The sequence below is a fragment of the Scyliorhinus canicula genome, chromosome 16, assembly GCF_902713615.1.
Source record: "Scyliorhinus canicula chromosome 16, sScyCan1.1, whole genome shotgun sequence".
NCBI classification, from domain to species: domain Eukaryota; kingdom Metazoa; phylum Chordata; class Chondrichthyes; order Carcharhiniformes; family Scyliorhinidae; genus Scyliorhinus; species Scyliorhinus canicula.
Window position 1 is genome coordinate 53,345,315 of NC_052161.1, and position 20,794 is coordinate 53,366,108.

General features: G+C 47.4%; 1 protein-coding gene across 9 annotated transcripts in view; it reads right to left on the reverse strand.

Moving 5' to 3' along the window:
- Window positions 1-20,794, reverse strand: part of LOC119951075 (coiled-coil and C2 domain-containing protein 2A-like) — a 610,180-nt gene that overhangs the window by 435,325 nt on the left and 154,061 nt on the right. For all 9 annotated transcript variants that reach the window (XM_038774117.1, XM_038774121.1, XM_038774113.1 and 6 more), the window contains exons 9-12: window positions 20,292-20,460; window positions 12,615-12,751; window positions 10,546-10,683; window positions 3,048-3,257 (exon numbers count right to left, since the gene is read on the reverse strand). In XM_038774117.1, the coding sequence (XP_038630045.1) occupies window positions 3,048-3,257; window positions 10,546-10,683; window positions 12,615-12,751; window positions 20,292-20,460 (654 nt within the window). The remainder of the gene's footprint in view (window positions 1-3,047; window positions 3,258-10,545; window positions 10,684-12,614; window positions 12,752-20,291; window positions 20,461-20,794) is intronic.

Consider the following 20,794-nt stretch of genomic DNA (forward strand, 5'->3'; position numbering starts at 1 on the left):
TTGATACCACAAGCACAGAAAAAAGTCCATGTCAGTCAACATCAGTGGTTCGACCATTCAAACACCTCAGGATGACGTATTGGTTACTTAAAATAACAAGAACACCGACCACACTCACAACGGAGCTGCAACAGCAATATCACCACGTCAACAACGAAAAAAAAAAAACTCAATGAACAAATTCATCAAGTTTGGACTCATAAATGTTTTTATGAAGGTTGGATCATAAATATAAATTGGCTTTGTAAAATATGCAATAGCACCATAACTTGTATAGATACACATATCGTAAGTAATCTAACTGTTTTGTACAATTTTCTTTAACAATGTACAGAAAATATGTAAAGAAAAAAGGGGGGATGTGGTGATTGTGTATCAGTGTAGATGCAATACAACTGAGCAAGAACTAGAGGGAGCACGGGAGAGCTATAAATACAGAGGAACAGGAAGTGAGCAGACACTTCACAGAAGGGACAACTGGCAGCAGGACAGGCAAGCAGCATTGAGGTAGCTGTAAGTTGAGCACTGAAGACAGAACATACTCACAATAAAGCATCTACTCCAACTTTGAGACTACAAGCTTTATTAAGACACAAGGAACAACACACACTGTTTGCTGTGCAGCCAACTCACTCGCATGACAAATCGTTATCGCATTTTCCAACTTCAGGTCTTCCTCTCGTTACAACCTTTCATGGAGCTTATCATTTGATATGCCAAATACAATTTGGTCATGTATCATTGATGATTTAAGATCGCTGAAGTTGCAGGACTGGGCCTTCAGCCTCAAATCCGTCACAAAGCTTTTGAAGGATTCGCCCGATTTCTGGGTACGGGTTCAAAAAATGTATCTCTCAAAGATTTCATTTTCAAATGGGCCTCTTAAAGTGATTTGCAGAACAATGTCGATCAAAGTGCTTGATCACTGAATCATATCTCTTACTCTCCTCTTCACTATCAAAGGCAAAAGTATTATATATTTCAATTGCTTGTGATCCCACCACCATGAGCAGCAACACAATCCACCTCTCGTCAGGCTGGGCCTGCAGGCCAAAGGGTGAGACATAGAGTTTAAACTGCTGTTTGAAAACACGCCATTTTTCGTCTACGTTACCTGATACTTGAAGCTGGTGGGGTGTGTTCAAACCATCTCAAACTTCAATGTTAAGTTTCCAATGGTCGCAGTTCACCAGCGTGATGCTTCAGCCGACTTAACTTTGCCTGCTCTGACGTTACCCTCAAATCTTCAGCACTTCTGTTACCATGTTGTGTTCTGTGATCTCGTCTTTCAATGAATCTACAGAACTGCTGGTGACTTTGCCAGAGTGATGCTTTATTGATGTACGCGTGGTAAGGTAATGGGTAGATTCAATACAGACCAAGTTAGCATAGAGTTACAGTAGACTCTCCTGAAACTACCCTTATGTACGATTGTCCTCATGTACGCCTTACAACCTTCTGTTGGTGGCCAGATGTCACCTGACTGATGTCTCTGGACCGTAGATCTGTTGGAAGTCGCACCACCAATTATATACAATATTATCTACAGGCATATCACCACACACCCTACTTAAGCCCACGCCTCCACCCCATCCCCGTAAACCCAGTAACCCAACCTTATCTTTTGGACACTAAGGGGCTATTTAGCATTGCCAATCCACTTAACCTACACATCTTTGTAATGTGGGAGGAAACCTGAGCACCCAGAGGAAATCCATGCAGACACGGGGAGAAAGTGCAAACTCCATACAGTCACCCAAGGTCAGAATTGAACCTGGGTCCCCAGAGCTGTGAAGCAGCAGCGCTGAAAAAACTGTGCCACCGTGCTGCCCCAACGGGTAGGACTATTCTGGAATAGCATGCTGTGCCAGCATTACCATTGAAAAGAGATTGAGGGAATCACATTCACCCATGAGTGCCATGATGCCTCAAAAGAAGTTTCTCCAAACTGAGATGCAACTTTGCCCTACCTGGCTATCTCTAAATATTTTTGACTCCTGCAATACTCAAATCCTCCAAATTCCATCTGTGTATTGTCCCATTAAACAGTTGGGGCAGCATGGTGGTGCAAAGGGTTAGCCCTGATTTCTCACGGTGCTGAGGTCCCAGGTTTGATTCTGGGTCACTGTCCGTGTGAAGTTTGCACATTCTCCCCTTGTCTGCGTGGGTTTCACCCACAACCCAAAGATGTGCAGGCTAGGTGGATTGGCCACACAAAATTCCCCCTTAATTGGAAAAATGAATTGGTACTCTAAACATTTTTTTAAATAGTCCATATGCCATATAGGCAAACATCATGACCACTCTTGTATAATGGAGACAGGAAATCTGTAACTAAAATGGTGAGACTTTTGTTGAAATCTTGCATTCCCATACAAAGAACAAAGAGAACATAGAAAAATTACAGCACAGGAACAGGCCCTTCGGCCCTCCAAGCCTGCGCCAATCCAGATCCTCTATCTAAAACTGTCGCCTATTTTCTAAGGATCTGTATCCCTCCTGGTGTTTATATGTTGTCTGCTTTTCAGAAATACACAGGAAATTTCACTTATTCTATCTACCATCAAACGACTATCTCCATTGAGTGTGCCTTTATGCCTTGATCTTTCAATCAATGCTACAATTGGTGCACATCATATCTGATTTTATTTTTTGTTCTTTCTAGTGCTTATAGGCCTATTGGAGTGATTTGTAGAAAATCGCTATTACTGCAGGTATATCCCAATTGGTGGTGTATTCATACATTGGAAAATATGCATCTTCTAAGAAATCAGTTGAGTTAACGAGAGTTGCTGTGATAGTATGAATAATGGAACGAAAATGTAGCTTTCACATAATACACAATTTGTTCAGAGCAAATTAAGTCTTTTAGAATTACCAAGTTCTAAATACAATGCATGCTACGACCAGGATCTTTTGGATTTTCCCAAGGTTATTTCATTAATTATATAATGTATTAGGTTACAGTCATTCCCAGAGTACTTTCAATGCTCTGCAGCAAGAAATATTAAATAGCTCTTTATTAGATGCACAATATGATAACTTACCTTTTCTATCAGGAATTGGCTAACATTTTTCTTTTGCCTCGCTTGGTAATTGTCATAAAGCTGCATAAGCTTCGCTGCCAGAACATGTTCTCTACTAAATAAAGGATGGTGAGAAAAATGCATATTTGCAATATTTATATCCAGTTGATAGATTTGGGAAATCTCCCCAAAATAACCGTCAATGGCTTTTGCTGGTTCAATCACTATTGCCTATAAAAACATGAGACACAACAATAATCTGAAGGCTCAAGAATGTAATCAGTTATCATATTAACAGATAATCATATAGGGCATAAAGTAATTAAAATGTTGATAGATTGTAAGTATTCAGAAGTTCCCTGAGATCTGTGAAATGTTAGCTTGGTTAAATAGGTAGTCCTGTTGTCATAGTTGGGGGATAATTTTAGTTATTAGGTCTTTGCTTCTGGCCTTATTACAAAGTGGGTAAGGGGCTGGTATGAGCACTTAGCCAAAGTGGTAATTTTGATTGACAACTCAGAAGTCCTATCCTAAAAACAGGGTGTTAATGGTGCCTTGTCACTTTCTCTGACAAATCTCAGAGTGGGCATGCTGCTCAAGCACAAACTTATCATTTTCATTGAGTGCAGAATGCTACCATGTCAGATTTGAAAATTCTAACAGAAGACATCCCACCCCACCATGTTTGGACACCAGACATGGTTAGGTCCTTGAGAGAAATTAACAAAACATACCCAAAGAAATTAATCAGATGAAATATCCTCCATCCTCTTTGTACTAACCAGCACTGCAAGAGGAATAACAATTCTGACTTACTTAAAGTTAGAATAGATGAATCTGTCATTCCCACTAAAAAAACAACCCGGGTTTTAGAATATCGCAGACGTAGGAGGGATTGGGTGGGCTAATGTTAGGGGGGGGGGGGGGGGGGCATGGTAGCACAGTGGTTAGCACAGTTGCTTCACAGCTCATGGGTCCCAGGTTCAATTCCCGGCTTGGGTCACTGTCTGTACGGAGTTTGCAATTTCTCCCCGAGGCTGTGTGGGTTTCTCCGGGTGCTCCTCCCACAGCCAAAGATGCGGAGGTTAGGTGGATTGGCAATGCTAAATTTCCCTTAGTGGGGTGGGGTTACAGGGATTCGGTGGGGCTTACACTCTACGGTCAATGCTCCATCAAGTTTCCCTTCACTTTGTATGGCCCTTTTGTTGCATTGCTTGACTCCTTTACGATTACTGTGTGATCAGACTGAGTGCTACTTGGCTGGACGAGAGTTGGAGTTGGGTGAAAAATAGGGAGTGAGGGGAAACTGTGAGGAGGTGAAACCGAAACATCGGGAGCAGAGCTGAGCAGGGGGTTTTGGAACAGGGGGCTGGGAGGTCAGTGGTTTGACTGATTCACTGACTGAGTATTCAAACTGGGGGGGGAAGAAAACTGAAAAGTGACATCACAGGAAGGCTTTGATTTGATTGGCTAATAAGGAATCTGAAAATTTGAGTAAAACATTTTAAATTTTATATTTAGCATTTTACATTTATAGTAGAAATCTAGTGCTAGGAAGCATATGGTTAACTGTAACCTATTTTACTTTAGTAAGTATTTATTTTCAAATTAATTTATTAATTTGTTCTAGAGATGCGGGAGGTCCATGAAGCTTCAGCATTTTTGACAACTACATCAGAATGGAAGTGCACCCAACTGCAGCTCCTCTGAGACTGCATAGATCGTTTGGAGCAGCAGGTGGAACGCTAAGGGGCATGCACATGGTGGAAAGCTCCGTAGACAGGTGTTTTAGGACATGGTTACACCCAAGAAGTGCAGGAAGATAGATGCGTAACCGCTAGAAGGTGCAGGCATTCAGTGTAGGAATCCCCTGCGGCTGTCACCCTCTCCAACAAGTTATTCAGTTTTGGATACTGTTGGGCTTATCAGGGGAAAACAGTAGCAGCAGCCAGAGCAGCATGGTAGCATAGTGGTTAGCACAATTGCTTCACAGCTCCAGGGTTCCAGGTTCGATTCCCGGCTTAGGTCACTGTCTGTGCGAAGTCAGCACGTTCTCCCATATGTGCGTGGCTTTCCTCCGGGTGCTCCGGTTTCCTCCCACAGTCCAAAGATGTGCAGGTTAGGTGGATTGGCCATGCTAAATTGCCCTTAGTGTCCAAAATTGCCCTTAGTGTTGGGTGGGGTTACTGGGTTATGGGGATAGGGTGGAGGTGTATGAGCTTGGGTAGGGTGCTCTTTCCAAGAGCCAGTGCAGACTCGACGGGCTGAATGGCCTCCTTCTGCACTGTAAATTCAACAGCAGTGGCACCATGGCTGGCTCTGTTGTTAAGCAGGGAAAGACAAAGCGCTAAAGTGAAATAGTAATAGGGGACTCAATGGTCAGAGGCACAGATTGACACTTCTGTGGATATGAAACAGACTCCATGATGGTATATTGCTTCCCTGGTGCCAGAGTCCAGGATGACTCTGAACGGGCAGGAAGCATTCTGAAGGGGGAAGGTGAAAGCCAGAGGTCGTGATACATATTGATACTAACGACATAGGCAGGAAGAGATATGAGGTCCTGCAGCAGGAGTTCAGGGAGTTAGGTAGAAAGTTAAAAAACAGGATCTCTGAGGTTGTAATCTCGGGATTACTCCCTGTGCCACGTGCCAATGAGGCTAGAAATACAAAGATAGTACAGCTAAACACGTAGCTGAACAGCTGGTGTAGGAGGGGGGTTTTCAGATATCTAGATCATTGGGATCTCTTCTGGGGCAGATGAGACCTGTACAAGAAGGAAGGGTTTCATCGAAACTGGAGGGGAATAAATTTCCTGGTCGCAAGGTTTGCTAGTGCCACATGGGAGGGTTTCAACTCGTATGGCAGGGAGGTGGGAACCAGAGCAATAGGTCAGAGGCTGAAATAACTGAGGAGGAACTAGAGAATAGAGCCAGTAAGACTTAGAGGTTGAGCAGGCAGGGAAATGTTACAAAACACAGCAGGACTGGTGGCTGGTGGTCTGAAGTACATTTGTTTCAATGTGAGAAGTATAACAGGTAAACCAGATGAACGTAGTGCTTGAATTAGCACTTGAAACTATGATGTTGCTGCTATTACCAAGTCTTGGTTGAGCAAGGGATAGGATTGGCAGCTAAATGTTCCAGGATTTAGACGTTTCAGGCAGGACAGGGGGGGTGTAAAAGAGATTGGGGAGTTGCTCTACTGATTAAGGAGAATAGCTGTACTGCGGGAGGAATCCTCAGAGGGCTTATGCAGCGCGGCAATATGGGTAGAACTCAGGAATAGTAAGAGTGCAGTCACAATGTTGGGAGTGTACTACAGGCCTCCCAACAGCCAGCGGGAGATAGAGGAGCAGATATGTAGGAAGATTTTGGAAAGGTGTAAAAGCAACAAGATTGTTATGGTGGGTGATTTTAAGTTCCCCTATATAGATTGGGACTCACTTAGTGCTAGGGGCTTGGATGGGGCAGTGTTTGTAAGGAGCATCCAAGAGGGCTTCTTGAAACAATATGTAGATAGTCCAACTAGAGAAGGGGACATGCTGGATCTGGTATTGGGGAATGAGCCTGGTCAGGTGGTCGAAGTTTCAGTAGCGGATCATTTCGAGAACAGTAACTATAATTCAGTAACTTTTAAGGTACTGTTAGATAAAGATAAGAGTAGTCCTCGGGTGAAGGTGCTAAATTGGGGCTAATTATAACAATATTCAGCAGGAACTGAAGAATATATATTGAGGATAAATCAACATCTGGCATGTGGGAGGCTTTCAAATGTCAGTTGATAGGAATTCAGGACCAGCATGTTCCTGTGAGGAAGAAGGATAAGTATGGCAAGTTTCAGGAAACTTGGACAGCGAGGGATATTGTGAGCCTAGTCCTAAAGAGAAAGGAAACATTTGTAAGGGCTAGAAGAATGGGAACAGACAAGGTCAGTGAGGAATATAAGGAAAGTAGGAAGGAACTTAAGCAAGGAGTCAGGAGGGCTAAAAGAGATCACAAAATGTCATTGGCAAACAGGATTAAGGAAAATCTGAAGGCTTTTTACACATATATAAAGAGAAAGAGGATAGCTAGGGAAAGGGTTGGCCCACTCAAGGACAGGGGAGGAAATCTATATGTGGAACCAGCAAAAATGGGCGAGGTAATGAATGATTACTTTACGTCAGTATTGACCAAAGAGAAGGACTTGGTGGATAATGAGTCTGGAGAAGGGGGTGTAGATAGTTTGAGTCACATTGAGATCAAAAAGGAGGAGGTGTTGGGTGTCTTGAAAAACATTAAGGTACATAAGGCCCAGGGCCTGATGGAGTCTACCCCAGAATACTGAAGGAGGTAAGGGAGGAAATTGCTAGGGCCTTGACAGAAATCTCTGTATCCTCACTGGCTACAGGTGAGGTCCCAGAGGACTGGAGAATAGCTAATGCTGTTCCATTGTTTAAGAAGGGTAGCAAGGATAATCCAGGAAATTACAGGCCAGTGAGGTTTACGTCAGTGGTAGGGAAATTATTGGAGAGGATTCTTCGGGACAGTATTTACTCCCATTTGGAAGCAAATGGATGTATTAGTGAGAGGCAGCATGGTTTTGTGAAGGGAAGTTTGTGTCTCACTAACTTGATTGAGTTTTTCAAGGAAATGACAAAGATGATTGATGAAGGTAGGGCAGTGGATGTTGTCTACATGGACTTCAGTAAGATCTTTGACAAGGTCTCTCATGGCAGACTGGTACGGAAGGTGAAGTCACACGGGATCAGAGGTGACCTGGAAAGATGGATACAGAACTGGCTAGGTCATAGAAGGCAGAGGGTAGCAATGGAAGGGTGCTTTTCTGAATGGAGGGCTGTGACTAGTGGTGTTCCACAGGTATCAGTGCTGGGACCTTTGCTCTTTGTTGTATATATAAATGATTTGAAGGAAAATGTAACTGGTCTGATTAGTAAGTTTGCGGGTGACACAAAGGTTGGTGGAATTGTGGATAGTGATGAGGATTGTCAAAGGATCCAGCAGGATATAGATCGGTTGGAGGTCTTGATGCACTATCAATTACGACAAGACGAGAGTAGAATGTAATCGAGGTTTTATTACACAGAGATGTGTGGCCTCCTACAGCAGCTGACGAAATGGCTGCTGTACGGGGAGCACACATATTTATACTCTGCCTACTGGGCGGAGCCAGCAGGCAGGGATCTACCCCCGTACCTGTAGTACAGGGGCCTTACCGTAAAACACATATATATATACAGTATATACATCAGTGGTGACTACCACAGGCCTGGGCAGAGAAATGGCAGATGGAGTTTAATCCAGACAAATGTGTGATAATGCATTTTGGCAGCTTTAGTACAGGTGGGAAATAAACAATAGATGGCAGAACCCTTAAGAGTATTGACAGGTAGATGTCAATAGGTGTATAGGTTCACAGGTCACTGAAAGTGGCAAAGCAGGTACCTTCATCGGTCGGGAATTGAGTATAAAAATTGTCAAGTCATGCTGCAGCTATATAGAACCTTAGTTAGGCCACACTTGGATATAGTGTTCAGTTCTGGTCGCCACACTACCAGAAGGATGTGGAGGCTTTGGAGAGAGTCCAGAAGAGGTTTACCAGGATGTTGCCATGTATAGAGGGAATTAGCTATGAGGAGAGGTTGGATAAACTCAGCTTTTTCTCATTGCAACAACGGAGGTTAAGGGGCGACCTGTTAGAAGGCTACAAAATTATGAGGGGCATGGACAGAGGGGATAGTAAGAAGCGTTTTCCCAGGGTGGAAGAGTTAATTACTAGGGGACATAGGTTTAAGGTGTGAGGGGCAAAGTTTAGAGATGTGTGAGGGAAGTTATTTTACACAGAGGGTAGTGGGTGTCTGGAACTGGCTGCCGGAGGAGGTGGTAGAAGCAGGGATGATAGTGATGTTTAAGGGGCGTCTTGGCAAATACATGAATAGGATAGGAATAGAGCGATATGGACCCCGGAAGTGGAGAAGGTTTTGGGTTTGATGGGCAGCATGATCGGCATAGACTTGGAGGGTCGAAGGGCCTGTTCCTGTGCTGTACATTTCGTTGTTCTTTGTTCTTTTTTATGCTTAGCGCATTACTCCTGAATGGGAATTAATCCAAATTTCCACAATTAACATGCCTCAAACATATATGAGGATAGGGACCTAAATCATGCCTTTCTCCCCTCAATGGGACAACTTCTCTGTATAAGATACAGAACAATTGAAGAGCATTGTATTTGTTGGGTCTGCTGAATTTTGGTACTACCTTCACTCCATAGAACCCATGGCATACTCTAGCACAAACTCCTTCTTCCTGAAACATTCCACATTTCCAACTAAACACAAACTAGTTGCTCAGCACAACACATCCACTAACAATGAGGGGCACCAAACCAAGCCAAAATACTATCAGCATGTATGAAACACAAGCGTAATGATCTGCGAAAACCCAGTGACAAGTAAGCTGCCTCAACACATAACTGGCAATGATCCCATTGCAGACAGCCTGCTGTGATGATCCCATTATCATCACAGCGATAACGATGAAGGGATAATCTTACTCCGGGGTTGCCCATGTAAGACAGAGATGAGGATAAATTTCTTCTGTCAGAGGGTAGTGAATCTCTGGAATATTTTACCGCAAGAGCTGTCAAGGTTGAGTCACATATAGGGCAGCACAGTAGCACAGTGGTTAGCACTGTTGCTTCAGGGCACTAGGGTCCCATGTTCGATTCCCGCTTGGGTCAATGTCTGTGCGGAGTCTGCACATTCTCCCCGTGTCTGCATGGATTTCCTCTGGGTGCTCCAGTTTCCTCCCACAAGTCCTGAAATACGTAGTTGGGAGGTGAATTGAACATTCTGAATTCTCCCTCTGTGTACCCGAGCAGGCACCAGTGTGGTGACTAGGGGTTTTCACAGCAACTTCATTGCAGTGTTAATGTAAGCCTACTTGTGACAATAATAAAGATTATTGTTATTATTAAGTATGTTCAAGGCTGAGATAGACAAATTATCAAATCAGTAAGTGAATCAGGGAAATGCAGATAAGGCAAGAAAGTTGAGTTGAGGATTATCACCAGATCAGTCATGATCTCATTGAACGGCTGACTCCTGCTCCTATGCCTTATAATTAAGTTTATCCTACAAGCTCCATTAGGAATACCCATTTCTATATGTGTGATTTTACACTAGGATAAATAAAAATCTCAATATCTTTACTCATACAGTGGCTTCAGAAGATACATGTGAATGTATACTGTGTATATAATACCTCCATCAAAAGTATGTGGATTTATACCTTAACATACTAGCTCCAGAAATGCATTTCTTGAATATATAATTAAAATTAAAAATACTACCAAATATTTATTTTATCTGACCACATTTCTTCAAAATCCAAAAGTACTTCCAAGTAACCATTTGAAAGTTTTTCAAGTACTAATTTTAAAATTAACTTTCAAAGAATTATTCAGTTTAGTTTTACTCTGTAAAATAACAGCATTAAAGAAGAAAATGGTCAAATACCTTCTTGTATACAGTCTCTAGACCTATCTTAGAATCCTCCACATCACTATCTGGTGATGGTAATCTACACTTCCAGGATAACTTAATTGGGTCTGGTAATGCAATCATATTTCCATCTTCGCCAAACCAGTATTTTCTCTGTCACAGCATTACAGTTGTAAGACAAAATATTTTAGTGTCATTTTATACATCCACAACAGTTTGCTCTAACAATGCCAAATAACATTTATATTATATTACACATATTTTAAACATCTGTAATTTCAGTTGTTGATTCTTTTTTAAATCAATGAAAAATCTTAAGAACTTTGACAATTTGGTAGAATCCAATAGCTCACTTGCTCAAATTCAGTGAAAATTTAAAATGTCCATTCTAAAAATTTATGACACTCAATTGCCACAAGAAATATGATAAAAAATAACAAAGCAAATGAACTGATAATGCACAATTAAGTAAATATGACCTGGTAGCCCTTAAAGAGGCTGCAGGATGACAAGGACTGGGTCCTGAATATTGAGAGGTATATACATTCAAGAAGAATAGGAAGCTAGGTAAAGGTGGAGGGTTAGCATTGTCAAACAAGGATGTGGAGATGCCGGCGTTGGACTGGGGTGAGCACAGTAAGAAGTCTTACAACACCAGGTTAAAGTCCAACAGGTTTGTTTCAAACACGAGCTTTCGGAGCACTGTTCCTTCCTCAGGTGACTGGAGAGGTATGGCATTGGTGCAATATTTAGAGATGACCTTGGTTCAGAACATCAGGCTGTAGAACTGGTTTGGGTGGAGATGGGGATGTATATGGGAAAGATATTACTGGTGGGGGTGGTCTACAGGGCCTCTCAAAGTGACCACAATGGACAAAAATATACAAAAGATATATTGAGATAATTTCTTACAGCAAGCACATTCTGGAATGAGCCAGAAACCAGGTTATATTGGACTTGTGTTATATCCAGCAGGTGTTAAGTGCCATTCAAGCCAAATCCCCAAAATAGGACACTTGACAAGTGATCATAACTGTTTTCAATTTGTTTTTAACCAGATGAAATACATGTCCTGAAGTCAGGAACCACAAATGCCAGTAACACTTTGAGATATTGAATCAAAACATTAACAAAACAAAATGTCTTGAAGAAGTAGGAGTCATGTCACATGACCCCCCCCCCCCCCCCCCCTTCAAGCTGCTAGATTCTGCAACATTGCCTTGTGGAGCTGAAAGAAGCAGACTGCCATTATCTATCTAGCACGTAGAAACAGAAAAATGGTTCGACCCAGGTTTTTGAATAACTGGCTCCCCACCTACACTTTTTTTCACTGAAACTTCTGTACCAGAGCCTATAAGCCTATAAGCCTAAGATCTGTATGTATCTCTCCCATCATGGAACTCGTGGGGAGGTGGAGGCGTAGTGTTATTGTCACTGAACTAGTTAACCAGAGACCCAGGTTCAAATCCCACCACTGCAGGTGGTGAAATTTGAAATCAATAAATAAATCTGGAACTAAAAGTTTAATGATGAGCATGAAATCCATATCAGTTGTCATAAAAACCCATCTGCTATCCTTACCCAGTCTGGCCTACATGTGACTCAAGACCTACAGCAATGTGGTTGACTCTTAACTGCCCCCTCAAGGGTAATTAGCCAGCCAGCGACATCCACATCCCATGAACAAATAAAGAAAAGGTGTGCAGGGTAGGTGGATTGGCCACGCTAAAGTTGCCCCTCAATTGGAAAAATGTTTTTTTTTAATTTTAGAAAGAGAACCATGTGTTTTTATTATAAGGGATATGGAACATAAGTGGGTAATTGGAGTTACAATACTGATCAACCATGATCTAGCTGAACAGTGAAACATGCTCAAAGGCTTAATCCTGTTACTCTGACATTTTGCCAGTTTTATCTCCTAATTAGTCACAAGTTGTTGTACAAGTGTGACCAATGGCAATTTGTGTAATTTTGTTTCCTTCTTCTGAAGAAGAACCATTACAACTCAACCTGGCAGTTTCTCTTGGCCTTTCCCTCCAATCCATTTCCAGAAATAAATATTGATATTTTCTCTATGAAACTACCTCTTCTTGCACAAGAAAGCGATTCTCCATTTTGTTGATATTTTTTTCCAACACATCCGGTTTACGAATGATGTGGAAGCCTTCTTCCTCCAAGACACGAGGTGCAATGTTTCTTGGAAGTTTACTATTTAGGGCCACTAGAAAATACAAAGAAATCTTGACACACCTTGCCATCCCTCAAAGTATATCCATTTCAAGAAGCAGTGGTAATAATTGATTTTCATGGTAAAATGATAGCATGTAAAAATGTTACAATAAAACAATACCCTTTGCAGATCATGATCATAATACCATAAACAAGATTCGACTTCCGGGCGGCGAGCGAGGAGGTCGCAGGGAGAGGGGCTCCCGCAAGCGCCAGGAAGGAACCCCCCCGACAGGCCGGACGGCGGAGGAGGAGCGGGCGGCAGCGGAGGAGGAGCGGGCGGCAGCGGAGGAGAAGCGGAGGAGGAGCGGGCGGCAGCGGAGGAGAAGCGGAGGAGGAGCGGGCGGCGGCGGAGAGGCGGAAGGCGGCGGCGGAGAGGCGGAGGCGAGGAGCAGCGGCGACAGGGAGGAGCAGCGGCGACAGGGAGGCCCAGCAGCGGCAGGTCCAACCCCTCTCCCTCCCCCCCCCCACGCGGGCCGGGAACGGTGCGGCAGCGGCGGGCCCTCTTCTCCCCCCCCCCCCCCAGACGCGGGCCGGGAGCTGTGCGGCAGCGGCGGGCCCTCTTCTCTCTCCCGCCCCCCCCCCCCCCCCCCCCCCAGACGCGGGCCGGGAGCTGTGCGGCAGCGGCGGACCCTCTTTTTTTCTCCCCCCCCCCAACCAGCAGCGGGGACCCCCCCCCCAACCAGCAGCGGTGACCCCCCCCCCCCAACCAGCAGCGGGGACCCCCCCCAACCAGCAGCGGGGACCCCCCCCCAACCAGCAGCGGGGACCCCTCCCAACCAGCAGCGGGGAACCCCCCCAACCAGCAGCGGGGACCCCCCCCAACCAGCAGCGGGGACCCCCCCAACCAGCAGCGGGGACCCCCTCCCCAACCAGCAGCGGGGACCCCCCCCCAACCAGCAGCCGGGACCCCCCCCCAACCAGCAGCGGGGACACCCCCCCCAACCAGCAGCGGGGACACCCCCCCCCCCCAACCAGCAGCGGGGACACCACCCCAACCAGCAGCGGGGACACCCCCCCCCCCAACCAGCAGCGGGGACACCCCCCCCCCCCCACCGGCAGCGACCACCGGCCCACTCGCCCCTCCCCCCCCCCAACTGCAGTGACCACCACGTGGCAAGGACAAAGGGACTCTCTCTCTCTCTCTCCTGGGCGAGTGGGGAGAGAAAACAAAAGAAAAAAGAGACTTATATTTCTGTTCTTTTTTTTAAAAAAACCCAAAAGAAAACTGGTAAAGAGAAAAGGGGTAAAATAAAGGGGTAAAGGAAAGAAGGGGGGAAATAAATTTTTATTTAAAAAAAAATATATATATATTTTTATATATATATATAATAATAAATAAATTAAAATAGGGTGCGGAAAAGGGGGAAAAGAAGAACAAGGAGAGAAGAAACGATGAAGGGGAAGGGGGAGAAAAAAATGCCAGAAGGGAGCCAAGAGAAAGGGGGCACCGGAAGTAGACGGGGCAAAGGGCAAACCAGCTTGGGCGAACGAGTCAACACGCGAAGCAGCGGGAAGGATGTATCGCCGCATCCAAAAGAGCTGGACGGGCGGGCAACCTCTCCCCTGGGGTTAGAGGGGGGCGTGAATTGGAAGGAAGCCTTTGCCGAGGTGGTGAGGGAGCAGCTGCAGGCAATCAAGGCAGAGTTAAAAGCAGACGCAGAGGCCGCAGCACAGGCAGCAGTGACCAGGGCCATGTCAGGGGTGCAGCAGGCTCTGACCAGAATGGAGGAGAAAGTGGATGCCCAAGGGAAGATACTGGAAGTCCAAGGGGCAACCATTAAAGAGCTGGAGAAGGCAGCGACTGACGTGAGCGACCGGGTCATGTCCCTGGAGAGGGAAATGGCGAAACTGAGTGCAACACAGGGGAGCCTGAAGGGCAGGGTAGACGACCAGGAGAACAGCTCGAGAAGGCAAAATATTAGGATAGTGGGCCTGCCAGAGGGGATCGAGGGTAGAAATCCCACAACATTCGTGGCTGCGATGCTGGGCTCCTTAGTGGGGCGGGAAACTTTTCCCACCCCACCGGAAATGGACAGAGCTCATCGGTCACTGCGCCCGAAGCCCAAGGAAGGGGAAAAACCGAGAGCAGTTATAACCAAACTGCACCGGTACCGGGATAGGGAGACAATCCTGCGCTGGGCCAAGGAGAATAGAGTCTGCGAATGGAACGGGCACGCCATCCGAATCTACGAGGATCTTGGAGCGGACATAGCTAAGAGACGGGCGGAGTTCAACAGAGCGAAGGCAGCTCTCTACAAGAACAAAGTACGTTTTGGTATGCTGCACCCAGCAAAACTCTGGGTCACATACCAAAACAAGGAATATTTCTTTACAGCCCCTGCCGAGGCGAATAGATTCGTCGAGGAGCACGGGCTGGAAAAACGCCATGGGAAGTAGGGACGAGGGGCCCATGGCAAGGAGAAACGTCATGCCAACGGGTGGGTGGGGAGGGGCGAGGCAATGCCAGCCCCCTCCCCCCTGGCAGGAACACCCAGAACGAAAAACAACCCAATGCCCAAGGGCCCGCTCCAGGTGGGAGGCCAGCCCCCGGCACGAGGGAACGGGAGTACTGGAGAGGGGAGAGGAGAAGCGGGACAGCAACCTCCGAGAGGGGAGCCACCGTGCTAGCAGGAAAGCTAGCGACGGGGGCGCGCAACAGAGCAGGGCCGCAGCGCACCCCCAACAGGGGGGAAGGCGCCAGGCAGGGGAGGGGGGGGATCACCCATCAAAGGTGGGAGAGCAAATGGGGACAGGAATGGGGGAGAGAGGGGCAATGGAGGGGTATACAGGGGAGGGGGGAAAAGGGATAGAGCGGGGGGCGGGGGGGGGGGGCACTCGGGGGGCGAGAGACCAGGGAGGGGAAATGCAGGGACGAAGGGACAAAAGAGGCCAGAAAGGGAATAGGGCCACAAAGTGCCACGGACAAGGGCTCGAAACAGGGAACCGCTGCAAGCACCCACCCAGTACGGTCTGTGGGTGAAGGGGCCCCCCGGAGTGCAGGGGACTACACGCGTGGCGGACACACAGTGGACGGCTATGGCGGGTGTCCCCGGGACAAGGGGGAACCCCGGAGCGCAGGGACCCGACCGCATGGGGAGAGCAGTGATAGTGGACATCCTGGACGGCCCCCTAACAAAGGGAAACCCCAGAGGGCAGGGGCGCGTCCACCGGACAAATATGGTTAACCCCACAGGAGCAAGGGGGCAGAAGCCCCCCACCAGAATAGTCACCTGGAACGTAAGGGGACTTAACGGCCCAGTGAAGAGATCTAGAGTCCTCACCCACCTTAGAAACATGAGGGCCGACATAGTCTTCCTCCAAGAGACGCACCTGAGGGAGCAGGACCAACTGCGGGTAAGAAAGGGCTGGGTGGGACAAACCTATCATTCCTGTTATGGGGCAAGGGCCAGGGGGGTGGCGATCCTGATTGGCAAGAGGACAATGTTTAGGGCGACAAAGACGGTTACGGACCCAGGGGGACGGTATGTCATGGTCAGCGGGGCCCTGGATGGGGCGCCGGTAGTTCTAGTTAACGTGTACGCGCCCAACTGGGACGACACGAGCTTCATCCAAAAGACCATGGCAGAAATCCCGGACATAGCGACGCACCGACTAATCATGGGGGGGGACTTCAACTGTGTACAGGACCCAAAGACGGACAGATCAAACTCCAGAACGGGGAAAACCTCAAACATGGCAAGGGAACTCAGTCACTATATGGAGCAGATGGGAGCAGTGGACCCCTGGAGATTCGCCCACCCGGGGGAGAAAGAATTCTCTTTCTTCTCCCCAGTACACAATGTGTACACCAGAATTGACTTCTTTGTGGTGGGGAAAACGGTGCTTCCAGGGATAGACAAGGTGGAATATTCCGCAATTGTGATATCAGACCACGCCCCACACTACATGGACGTGCGGCTGGAGACGGGAAGGGCCCAGCGCCCCACATGGAGGCTGGACGGTGCCTTACTAGCTGACAAGGCCTTCAGCGAAAGGATAGCGCGGGCCATAGCGGAATACACGGAGAACAACCAAAACGGGGAGGTCTCATCCTCCACGTTCTGGGAAGCGCTTAAGGCCGTACTAAGAGGGGAAATCATTGCCTACAAAGCGCAAAGAGATAGGGAGGAAAGGGTGGCTAGGCAGAAGCAGGTCGACTCCATACTGGAGGTAGACCGTAAATAGTCCGAGGCCCCGACCGTAGAGCTCCTGGCGGAGAGAAAAGAATTACAAAGGAACTTTGACCTGCTCTCCACCAGGAAAGCAGTACACCAACTCCGCCAGGCACACGGGGCCCTGTACGAACACAGCTGTTGGCACACCAGCTGAGAAAGCAGGCAGCCAGCAGGGAAATTGCGCAAATCAGAGGTACCAGAGGCACGTGGGAAACAGAACCAGAGAGGATTAACGAAACCTTCAAGGCCTTCTACCATGAGCTATACAGCTCGGAGCTATACACCTCGGAGCCCCCAACGGGGAAGGCTGGGATGAACCGGTTTCTTGATGGACTGGACATACCAGTCGTGGGAGAGGGCAGAAAACGGGATCTGGAAGCACCACTAGCACTGGGAGAGATCATGGAGAGCATTAGCTCCATGCAGACGGGGAAGGCGCCGGGACCGGACGGATTCCCGGCGGACTTCTACAAAAAATTCGCGACAGCGCTGGCCCCGCACCTGCGGGAGATGTTCACAGACTCGCTAGCTAGGGGCACACTGCCACCCACGTTAGCACAGGCCTCAATCTCGCTGATACCTAAGAAAGACAAAGACCCAACGGAATGTGGGTCATACAGACCCATATCCCTGCTGAACGCAGACGCCAAAATACTGGCCAAAATCCTAGCCAAAAGGCTAGAAGACTGTGTACCTGAGGTGGTCACAGAGGACCAGACGGGCTTCGTCAAAGGTAGACAGCTTACCGCGAACATCAGGCGCCTGCTGAACGTGATAATGACCCCCTCCGGGGAGAGAACACAAGAGGTGATCGTCTCCCTGGACGCAGAGAAGGCCTTCGACAGAGTCGAATGGAAATACCTCATAGAGGTACTGGAGCGGTTCGGGCTTGGAACAGGGTTCACCGCTTGGGTAAAGCTCCTATACAACGCTCCCATGGCGAGTGTACGGACCAACAATACCAACTCCCAATACTTCCAGCTGCACAGGGGCACCAGACAAGGATGCCCACTGTCCCCGCTGCTGTTCGCACTAGCAATCGAACCGCTAGCAATCGCGCTAAGGGCAGCAAAAAATTGGAGGGGGATCCGAAGGGGACGTAGAGAGCACAGAGTCTCACTCTATGCGGATGATCTGCTCCTCTATATCTCGGACCCACAAAGCAGCATGGACGGAATCATAGCGCTCCTGAAAGAGTTTGGAGCCTTCTCGGGCTACAAACTCAACATGAGCAAAAGTGAGATCTTCCCAGTACACCCGCAAGGGGGGGGGGGGGCAGCGCTAAAGGGCCTGCCGTTCAAACAAGCCCGAAATAAATTCCGCTACCTGGGGATCCAAATAGCCCATGACTGGAAAGGGGTCCACAAATGGAACCTCACCAGCCTGACGGAGGAAGTTAAAAGGGACCTGCAAAGATGGAACACACTCCCGCTCTCCCTCGCGGGGAGAGTCCAGACGATCAAAATGAATGTACTGCCCAGGTTCCTTTTCCTGTTTAGATCCATTCCGATCTACATCCCCAAGGCCTTTTTCAAAGCGCTGGACAAACATATCATGGCGTTCGTATGGGGGGGTAAAAATGCTAGGATCCCAAAGAAGGTCATACAAAAAACAAAATCCAGGGGGGTGCTAGCCCTCCCGAATCTACAATTCTACCACTGGGCGGCAACAGCCGAGCGAGTAAGGGGATGGATCCAGGAGCCAGAAGCCGAGTGGGTGCGTGCGGAGGAGGCCTCCTGCATGGGAACCTCCCTCCGGGCCCTCGCCACGGCAGCACTCCCATCCCCACCCAAAAAACACTCCACCAGCCCAGTGGTGACAGCCACCCTCCAATCCTGGAACCAACTGCGGCAGCAATTTGGCCCGTACAAAATGTCGGACAAGGCTCCCATCTGCAACAACCATAGGTTCAAACCAGCACTGACCGACGCCACCTTCAAAAGGTGGAGGCAGGACGGGGGGACACTGACAGTCAGGGACCTATACACGGACGACAGGATCGCAACACTGGACGAACTGACAGAGAAATTTCAGCTAGCTGGGGGGAACGAGCTACGGTACCTGCAGCTCAAAAACTTCCTACGAAAGGAGACAAGGACGTACCCACAACCGCCACGACAGACACTATTGGAAGACCTACTGGACGCAAGTATCCTAGAGAAAGGGAACTGTAGTGACATGTATGACCGACTGGTAGACAGGGACGACACCGTACTGGACGCAACAAGAAGGAAATGGGAGGACGACCTGGGGATGGAGATAGGGTGGGGACTCTGGAGCGAAGCACTGCATAGGGTCAACTCCACCTCCACGTGCGCAAGGCTCAGCCTGACGCAACTAAAAGTGGTACATAGAGCCCACTTAACGAGAAACCGTATGAGTAGGTTCTTCCCGGAGGTGGAGGACAAATGTGAGCGGTGCCAGAGAGGCCCGGCCAACCACGCCCACATGTTCTGGTCTTGCCCCAGACTTGTGGAGTACTGGACAGCCTTCTTCGAGGCTATGTCCAAAGTGGTGGGGGTGAGGGTGGAGCCATGCCCGATAGTGGCGGTCTTCGGGGTTTCAGACCAGCCAGATCTATTCCTGGGGAGGAGGGCGGACGCCCTTGCCTTTGCCTCCCTGATTGCCCACCGTAGAATCCTGTTTGGCTGGCGGTCAGCAGCACCACCCAGAGCTGCAGACTGGCTGTCCGACCTCTCGGAATCTCTCCAAATGGAGAAAATCAAATTCGCCATCCGAGGGTCGGACGACGGCTTCCACAGAACGTGGGAGCCATTCATGCAACTGTTCCGGGACCTGTTTGTGGCCAACGTACATGAGGAAGAATAGTCGGGTGGCCAAGAACCAGGGGAAAATGGGCGGGAATCGGGGGAAGGTAGCCGGGGGGAGGGGGGGGGGGGGGGGGGCTACGGGCTTGGTATGGGGGTTTGATGGCAAGCCAAGGCCCAAAACCAAACTATAAATAAATGCCTATAAACATGTGCCTCGGCCATATTGGGGAATGTAAAATATGTATGCTGGCTAAAGGGGGCGGCCACAATTATTGTTATGAAGATGCTTACCTGTAAATATTCATGTAAAAAAATTTTGTGTTTTCCTTTTTTTCTCCTCTCTCTCTAATAACTTGTAATTTGTCATATATAAAATATGAAAACTCAATAAAAAAACATTTATAAAAAAAATAATACCATAAACAATTCATTTTTTAATGCTGCAAAAGCAAAATGCTATTGGAACTATTAGGCAGGTCTTACAGCATCTGTGGCGAGAGAAAAACAGAGTTGATGTTAACTCTGTTCCTCCCTCAACAGATGCTGACAGTCCTGCTTAATATTTCCAATCTTTTAGTGGTACCTGGTGATGTACTGGGGATGAATAGGTTTATTTCCTTTTCTCTTTGGAATTGACGATTGTGATATTCAGCAGGCACCCTTTCAATCTTTTGTGCACTTAGGTAAAGGTCAAATTTGGCCTTTTCTTCTGACATGCTACCAGCAATTTGAATTTCGCTTTCTTCTCTTTCCTAAAAAATATTAAAACTAAAATCAATTCTTTATATAGGAAAAGTAAATTAGACACTAATGCCAAAATATAGTAAAATTACTCGTAATTGAATTCAAGGCAATAATTTACACCAGAACTTAACAATTTATAGCACACTCGGTTGTGTAGAAAGCATGCCTATGCAATGTAGGAGTAATTCCGGTAGCTCCCACGGGTAATAGGGATTATTTTCCTCTGTGGCCTCTATCTCAGCACAAAATTGATGGGGCACTGTGGAAACGTACTCCACCTAGATTTATCCCAGTATGCTCACATTTTCAGTTTTTGCTGATATGCAATAAGTGCATATCAGT